This window comes from Colobus angolensis, unplaced genomic scaffold (genome assembly GCF_000951035.1).
Source record: "Colobus angolensis palliatus isolate OR3802 unplaced genomic scaffold, Cang.pa_1.0 Scaffold239, whole genome shotgun sequence".
NCBI classification, from domain to species: domain Eukaryota; kingdom Metazoa; phylum Chordata; class Mammalia; order Primates; family Cercopithecidae; genus Colobus; species Colobus angolensis.
In genome coordinates, this window is record NW_012115588.1 from 351,722 (window position 1) to 360,770 (window position 9,049).

Below are 9,049 nucleotides of genomic sequence, written 5' to 3' on the forward strand. Positions count from 1 at the left end.
ATCACTTGAGGTCAGGAGCTTGAGACCAGCTTGGCCAACATGGTGAAACTCTATTTCTACTCAAAATGAAAAATTAGCCGGGCATGGTAGTGCAGGCCTGTAGTCCCAGCTATTCAGGAGGCTGAGGTAGGGGAATTGCTTGAACTGTGGAGGTGGAGGTTGCGGTGAGCCAGGATCGTGCCACTGCACTCCAGCCTGGGTGACAGAGACTCCATCTCAAGAAAAAAAAGAAATCGTTCTTGTAGTTGGCAAACCAGAGTATCTTGCACCAAAAAAAAAAAAAAAAAAAGCTCGGTGTGGTGGTGTGCACCTGTAGTCCCAGCTACTCAGGAGGCTGAGGTGAGAGGATTGCTTGAACCCAGGAGTTTGAGGCTGCACTGAGCTATGATTGTGCCAGTGAACCCTAGCCTGGGCAATAGAGTAAGACCCTGTCTCTTAAAAAAAAAAAAAAAAATGCCGGGCACAGTAACTCATACCTGTAATCCCAGTGCTTTGGGAGGCCAAGGTGGGCCAATCACGAGGTCAAGAGATCAAAATAATCCTGGCCAAAGTGGTGAAACCCCGTCTCTACTAAAAATACAAAAATTAGCTGGGTGTGGTGGTGAGTGCCTATAGTCCTAGCTACTCATGAGGCTGAGGCAGGAGAATCACTTGAACCTGGGAGGCGGAGGTTGCAGTGAGCCGAGATGGCACCATTGCACTCCAACCTGGGCAACAGAGCCATACTCCGTCTCAAAAAAAAAAGTGTATGTGTAAAATAAAATAATAGAACCATGAATGAAAACAATCATTAATTTAAAATGGTTCTCAAACAGAATTACTTGCAGGGCATTAAAACAGACTACAGAACCTTGCCCCAGAATCAGAATTTCTGATTCTCTATATCTAGAATGGGGACCAAGAATTTGCATTTCTAGTAAGTTATCAGGTGATGCTGATGTTACTGATTTGGAGACCATCACTTTGAAGAGCAGTGCTTTAACCTGTTTTAGACCGTGAACCTCTTTTTTTTTTTTTTTTTTTTTTGTGACGGAGTCTCGCCCTGTTGCCCAGGCTCGAGTGCAGTGGCATGAACTTGGCTCACTGCAAGCTCCGCCTCCCAGGTTCATGCCATTCTCCTGCCTCAGCCTCCCAAGTAGCTGGGACTATAGGTGCCCACCACCACTCCCAGCTAATTTTTTGTTTTTATTTTTTAGTAGAGGCAGGGTTTCACCGTGTTAGCCAGGATGATCTTGATCTCCTGACCTTGTGATCTTGACCTTGTGATCTTTGGGAGGCCTTGGCCTCCCAAAGTGCTGGGATTACAGACATGTGCCACCGCGCCCAGCCAACCGTGGACCTCTTTGAGGATATGATGACAGCTACATACCTTCCCCTCAAAAAAGATAGTAGTCACAATTCTACCTGTAATTTCAGAGAGTTAATGGAACCCTTGATGCCTGAAGACCTCAGAAGAAAATGTAGTGTTAGGTAGCAAGGAAATGAGACATTCATAGATGAGCACAATTTGATAACCAATAATAAGTATTCAGTATTTGATAAGCAATAGAAAACATTTTTTGAAATTCTGTTTTCGTTTTTGTTTTTAATTTTTAGAACCTAGAAGGAGCCGTTACCAAATTCTTTTAAAAGTTTGTAGACTCCTCAGAGTAGATTTTTTTTTTTTTTTGAGACGGAGTCTCGCTCTGTCCACCAGGCTGGAGTGCAGTGGCGCAATCTCGGCTCACTGCAAGCTCTGCCTCCCAGGTTTACGCCATTCTCCTGCTTCAGCCTCCCGAGTAGCTGGGACTACAGGTGCCCGCCACTGCGCCCGGATACTTTTTTGTATTTTTAGTAGAGACGAGGTTTCACCGTGGTCTTGATCTCCTGAACTTGTGATCCGCCCGCCTCGGCCTCCCAAAGTGCTGGGATTACAGGCTTGAGGCACCGCGCCCGGCCTCCTCAGAGTAGATTAAAATATTTATGGAAAAGACTATTGCCATGTGGATTGTTGTCAATGACTAGCTATAGGACACATTCTGCATTTAAGGAGAGAATAGCTGTGGACGAAGGCCAGCTGGAGCTCAGGCAGGATATGGAGGGGATCACCATGGTTGGTTTATTCCTCAGCTTTGCAGGTTCCAAAACTTAAATTTTTTTTTTTTTTTTTTTTTGAGACAGGGTCTCGCTCTGTCACCTAGGCTGGAGTACAGTGTCATGGTCTCTGCCCACTGCAGCCTTGACCTCCTGTGCTCAGGTGATCCTCCTGCCTCAGCATCCCTAAGTAGCTGAGTAGTTGGAACTATAAGCACGTGCATGCCCAGCTAATTTTTTTGTTTTTTGTAGAGACATTGTTTTGCCCTGTCGCCCAGGCTGGTTTCAGACTTCTGTAGCAATCCACCTGTGTTGTCCTCCCAAAGTTCTGGGATTACAGGTGTGAGGTGTGAGCCACTGTACTTGGCCTCAAGACATAATTTTGTTAGTGCTCCAGAATGAAATAGGCCCCTAGAACTGATGAACCTTTTTTTTTTTTTCCTTCTTTTGAGACAGAGTCTCAGTCTGTCACCCAGGCTGGAGTGCAGTGGCGTAATGTCAGCGCACTGCAACATCCACCTCCTGAGTTCAAGCGATTCTTCTGCCTCAGCCGCCTGAGTAGCTAGGATTACAGGCACATGCCACCACACCCAACTGATTTTTGTGTTTTTAGTAGACACGGAGTTTCACCATGTTGGTCAGAATGGTCTCGAACCCCTGACCTTGTCATCCACTCGCCTTGGCCTCCCAAAGTGCTAGGATTATGGGCATGAGTCGCCATGCCCGGCTGAACTGACAGACTCTTACGAGACCTGATTTACCAGATGCTGACATTAGTTTATATGAGGGATAGACCTTTCCTGTTACTGGAATACTGATGTCTTTAACTGTGTGGTTAAGCAATTTCATTTCAAGGATGCTCTTAGTGGTAGTTACTGATTTTCAGGTCACATATACTTAAGCATTGTAATTATTTTATGTAGTCATCCCTTGTTATTGAGGGAATTGGTTCCAGGACCCCCCCCGTGGATTCCAAAATCTGAGGATGCCCAAGTCCCTTAAATAAAATGGCATGGTATATGCATATAACCTACACACATCCTCCGCTATATTAATTGGATTTTTATTTTTTTCAGTGTATCCAAAGTGTGTACATCAGTAAGATCATAAGCAGTGATCGAGATCTCCTGGCTGTGGTGTTCTATGGTACCGAGAAAGACAAAAATTCAGTGAATTTTAAAAATATTTACGTCTTACAGGAGCTGGATAATCCGGGTCAGTAATATTCTAAGATCAGCTTTTCCCTTATGTATGAGAATGTCAGTACTCTGAACAAAGAAGAGTGTGGAGAAGGAAGCAAGTTACATCTTGTATAGGAGTTTGCTTTCCTGCATAAGGGGACCTTGCTCGATATGGACTTTGTTAAATGGGTTAAACAGCTCTGGGGTGAGAAAAGGTCCTTCTGTTAGCCTTGTGGTAAAGGCAACCACTGACATTCTTCTGATTTTTCCTTCCATTTGACTCCCTGCCTCTGATCAGGTGCAAAACGAATTCTGGAGCTTGACCAGTTTAAGGGGCAGCAGGGACAAAAACGTTTCCAAGACCTAATGGGCCACGGATCTGACTACTCACTCAGTGAAGTGCTGTGGGTCTGTGCCAACCTCTTTAGTGATGTCCAATTCAAGATGAGTCATAAGAGGATCATGCTGTTCACCAATGAAGACAACCCCCATGGCAATGACAGTGCCAAAGCCAGCCGGGCCAGGACCAAAGCCGGTGATCTCCGAGATACGGGTGGGCATATTTTCCTGTTCTCTTAAATTGGCACTTAATTATTGTTGTTGTTGTTTTAGGGGTTCAGGAGTCTTGGCTCAGCCTCAGCCTCCAAAGTAGCTGGGACTATAGGCATGTGCCATTGTGCCTAGTGCAGTTTTATTGCTTTCTGTGTACCTGACTTCAAGCATTTGCTTTTTACTATTTAGAGTAAAATGAAAAAATAAAGTGAAGCCAGGAGAAGACAGCTGTGTAACATTGACACTGCAGATGGCCATACCATTAGCTATCTGAAGGACTCCGTCAGAACAAGATTGTGTTGCCTTTTTTTTTGAGACGGAGTCTCACTGTGTTGTCCAGGCTGGAGTGCAGTGGCACAATCTTGGCTTACTGCAACCTCCGCCTTCCAGGTTCAAGTGATTCACCTACCTCAGCCTCCCAAGTAGCTGGAATTACAGGCATGAGCCACTGTGCCCAGCTAATTTTTGTATTTTTAGTAGAGATGGGGTTCACCACGTTGACCAGGCTGGTCTCAAACTCTGAACCGCAGATTATCCACCACCTGACCCTCCCAAAGTGCTGGGGATTACAGGTGTGAGCCACTGCGCCTGGCCAGTTGTATTGACTTTAATATTACCATGAATGGTGATTATTTGAAAAGTTGTCTGAAGTCATTATAGCAGTTGATTTCCTTAGCCACTTTTTCTAAGTCCTGAAAATGTTAGTAGTCTAATTTTCAGGGAGCTTTTAAATGCATGTTTCAGTTTTAACTTGAAGAACTTCTCACTTGCTAAAAATTGTTTTTTCCTCCCTCACTTTTGTTTATCCTTGCAACAGGCATCTTCCTTGACTTGATGCACCTGAAGAAACCTGGGGGCTTTGACATATCCTTGTTCTACAGAGATATCATCAGCATAGCAGAGGATGAGGACCTCAGGGTTCACTTTGAGGAATCCAGCAAGCTAGAAGACCTGTTGCGGAAGGTTCGCGCCAAGGAGACCAGGAAGCGAGCACTCAGCAGGTGTGCACTCAGCCTGGGTCACCTGCCTACACTGCCCTTATATCAGAAGCAGGCTGGGCGCAGCGGCTCACACCTGTAATTCCAACACTTTGGGAGGCCAAGGCGGGTGGATTGCTTGAGCCTAGGAGTTTGAGACCAGCTTGGGCAACATGGCAAGACCCTCTCTCTACCTGGAAAAAAAAAAAAAAAATCAGAAGCAATGCACTGCTACACATCCCTTAACAAACCAGAAGCAATACATTGTTTTGACCTGCCTGGCTACTTAACTGTGCCACTGCCTCATTGTATTCCTCTAAAACACTTGCTTTATTTCAGGATAGCAGAAGCAATTTGCTGCTTTATCTCTGGCAAGAGCTGGCATGATATTTCTCTAAAATAACACAGCCCTCCATTTCCTGGGGGTAAACAGTTATGGTCTAAGAGTATCCTCAGCTGTACTCACTAGCACAGTCATGTGTTAATTAATCATGGGGATACCTTCTTAGAACTGCATCATTAGACTATTTTGTCATTATGCAAACATGGAGGGTATTTCACACACCCAGAGAGTACAGCCTACTACATACCTGGGCTATGTGGTTAGCCTATTGCTCTTAGGCCACAAACCTGTATAGCATATTACCATACTGTTTACTGTAGGCAATGGTATTTGTGTATCTAAATACATCTAAAGGTATAGAAAAGATACAATAAAATTGTGATACAGGCCAGATGCGGTGGCTCACGCCCTGCAATCACAGCACTTTGGGATGCCGAGGCGGGTGGATCACGAGGTCAAGAGATCGAGACCATCCTGGGCTACATGGTGAAACCTCGTCTCTACTAAAAATGCAAAAATTAGCTGGACATGGTGATGCGTGCCTGTAATCCCAGCTACTCAGGAGGCTGAGAATCGGTTGAACCCGGGAGGCAGAGGTTGCAGTGAGCCAAGATCATGCCACTGTACTCCAGCCTGGTGACAGAGTGAGACTCCCTCTCAAAAAAAAAGGAAATATGGTATAAAGATAAATGGTATACCTGCACAGGGCACTTAACATGAATGGAACTTATAAGACTGGAAGTGGCTCTGGGTGAGTAGTGAGTGAATGTGAAGGCCTAGGACGTGACTGCATACTTTTATATAACTGGCAGCACAGTAGGTTTGTTTACACAACATCACTACAGATGCACGAGTGATGCCTTGTGTGACAAACTTATGACAACTGTGATGTCAGTAGGTGACAGGAAATTTTGAGCTCCATTATCATCTTAAGAGACCATCATTGTATATGTGCCCCATTGTTGACCAAAATGTTAGTAGCACATGAGTGTGCATTGTTTGCTTTATTCTTCTCTGTAAATTGGGGACAACAATACCTGCCTCATTAGGTTACTATGAAGAGTTAATGAAGAGCACTTAGAAAACAGAGCCTGTTAGGGAGCAAAAACTCATAAATGTTAGTTATTATCATTGTTGTTAAAATTGTGTCGTTCTGATTTCTTTTTTTTTTTTTTGAGACGGAATCTCACTCTGTCGCCCAGGCTGGAGTGCAGTGGCGTGATCTCGGCTCACTGCAAGCTCCGCATCCCAGGTTCACGCCATTCTCCCGCCTCAGCCTCCCGAGTAGCTGGGACTATAAGCACCTGCCATCACACCTGGCTAATTTTTTGTATTTTTAGTAGAGATGGGGTTTCACCATGTTAGCCAGGATGGTCTCGACCTCCTGACCTCCTGCCTCAGTCTCCCAAGTAGCTGGGATTACAAGCACCTGCCATCACACCTGGCTAATTTTTGTATTTTTTAGTAGAGACCAGGTTTCACCATGTTAGCCAGGATGGTCTTGATCTCCTGACCTCGTGATCCGCCCGTCTTGGCCTCCCAAAGTGCTGGGATTACAGGCGTGAGCCACTACACTCAGCCTCTGATTTCTTATAAACCTGAGACCAGTAGAAACCAGATTGCTAGATTCTTTTTTTTTTCTTTTTTTTGGAGACAGTCTTACCCTGTTGCCCAGGCTGGAGTGCAGCGCGGTCTCGGCTCACTGCAAGCTCTGCCTCCTGTGTTCATGCCATTCTCCTGCCTCAGCCACCTGAGTAGCTGGGACTACAGGCGCCCGCCACCTCGCCCGGCTAGTTTTTTGTATTTTTTAGTAGAGACAGGGTTTCACCATGTTGGCCAGGCTGGTCTTGAACTTCTAACCTGGGATTAAAGGCCTAAGCCACCGCACCCAGCATGATGAGTCTTTATTCTTCAAAGCAGAGGGAACGGATCCTAGAAAAATAGAGACGAGGCCAAGCATGGTAGCTCACACCTGTAATCCCAGCACTTTGGGAGGCCATGCGGGTGAATCACAAGGTCAGGAGTTCAAGACCAGCCGGGCCAACATGGTGAAACACCATCTCTACTAAAATAAAAAGAAATTAGCTGGATGTCTTGGTGGGTGCCTATAATCCCAGCTACTTGGGAGGCTGAGGCAGGAGAATCGCTTGAACCCGGGAGGCAGAGGTTGCAGTGAACTGAGGTCACGCCACTGCACTCCAGCCCAAGTAACAGTGTGAGACTCTGTCTCAAAAAAAAAAAGAAAAAAAAAAACAAAAGGACGAGACAACCAGTACAGTACTTACAGGGCTATTATGATTAAATGAGAGACTAGCTGTGAGGTGATTGGTATAGTGCTGTGCTTAATACAAACTATCATTTTATTATACGGGTTGAGTGTTTCTAATCTGAAAATTCAAAATTAGAAATGCTCTACAATCTGAAACTTTTTTGAGCACCGACCTGATGCTCAAAGGAAGTGCTTATTGGAGCATTATGGGTGTTAGATTTTTGGGTTAGGAATATTCAAACAGTAAGTACATAAAATGCAAATAGTCCAAAAAAAAAAATCTGAAATCTGAAACATTTTTGGTCCTAAGCAAGCATTTTGCAAAGGGATACTCAACCTGGAGTACGTTCTTTGTCATTATTTTAAGTAGCTAATATATTGTGGTATAGATTGAGGTGGTATTATAGCAAATTCGATTGTATTATTAAAAAGCATATTTATATTTTGAGAGCTTAGGATTATTGGAGAGAATAAAACAGTGAAGCTTTGGTGTTATGAGGGAATTTTAGAAAAGTGCAGTCTTTCAGTTCATGCTCTTTCATTTTTCACTCCCTCAGGTTAAAGCTGAAGCTCAACAAAGATATAGTGATCTCTGTGGGCGTTTATAATCTGGTCCAGAAGGCTCTCAAGCCTCCTCCAATAAAGCTGTATCGGGAAACAAATGAACCAGTGAAAACCAAGACCCGGACCTTTAATACGAGTACAGGTGGTTTGCTTCTGCCTAGCGATACCAAGAGGTCTCAGGTAGGTAGAGATGCCTTTTGTTGTTGTTGTCTTTGAGACCGGGTCTCATTGTGTCGCCCATGCTGGAGTGCAGTGGGATAAGCATGACTCACTACAGCCTTGACCTCCTGGGCTCAAATGATCCTTTTGTCTCAGCCTCCCAAGTAGCTGGGATCACAGGCGTGTGACATCACACCCAGCTAATTTATTTTTTAAGAGACTGGGTCAACTGGGCACAGTGGCTCACGTCTGTAATCCCAGCACTTTGGGAGGCCAAGGTGGGTGGATTATCTGAGGTCGGGAGTTCAAGACCAGCCTGACCAACATGGAGAAACCCCATCTCTACTAAAAATACAAAATGAGCTGGGTATGGTGGTGCGTGCCTGTAATCCTAGTTACTCAGGAGGCTGAGGCAGGAGCATCGCTTGAACCTGGGAGGCAGAGGTTGCGGTGAGCTGAGATCACGCCATTGCACTCCAGCCTGGGCAGCAAGAGCATAACTCTGTCTCAGAATAAAAGAGGCAGTGTCTCACTATGTTGGTGTCAAACTCCTGGTCTTAAGTAATCCTCCCACTTTGACTTCCCAAAGTGCTGGGGTGCTGGGATTAAAGACATTAGCCACTGTGCCCGGCCTTTATTTATTTATTTATATTTATTTATTTATTTATTTTAAGAGATGAGAGCTCACTATGTTGCTCAGGCTGGCCTTGAACTCCTAGGCTCAAGCAGTACTCCTGCTTCAGCCTCCTAAAGTGCTGGGATTATAGATGTGAACCACCACACCTAACCCAAGATGCTTTCTTACTGAATTTTCTCCCGCTGAAGAGTTAACAAGGAGGAGAGACATTGATCAGGCTGACCAGTTAAATAACTTTCATATGTGCATCTTTCCTTTTCTTCCCCTTCCCTTTTCTTTCTCCCCTCCCCTCCC

General features: G+C 44.9%; 1 protein-coding gene across 4 annotated transcripts in view; it reads left to right on the plus strand.

Annotated features, from left to right (window-relative positions):
- Positions 1–9,049, plus strand: part of XRCC6 (X-ray repair complementing defective repair in Chinese hamster cells 6) — a 37,565-nt gene that overhangs the window by 9,024 nt on the left and 19,492 nt on the right. For 3 of the 4 annotated variants that reach the window (XM_011945089.1, XM_011945092.1, XM_011945090.1), the window contains 4 exons: positions 3,150–3,288; positions 3,553–3,807; positions 4,624–4,807; positions 7,953–8,139. In XM_011945089.1, the coding sequence (XP_011800479.1) occupies positions 3,150–3,288; positions 3,553–3,807; positions 4,624–4,807; positions 7,953–8,139 (765 nt within the window). The remainder of the gene's footprint in view (positions 1–3,149; positions 3,289–3,552; positions 3,808–4,623; positions 4,808–7,952; positions 8,140–9,049) is intronic. The other variant, XM_011945091.1, reaches the window with a different exon arrangement.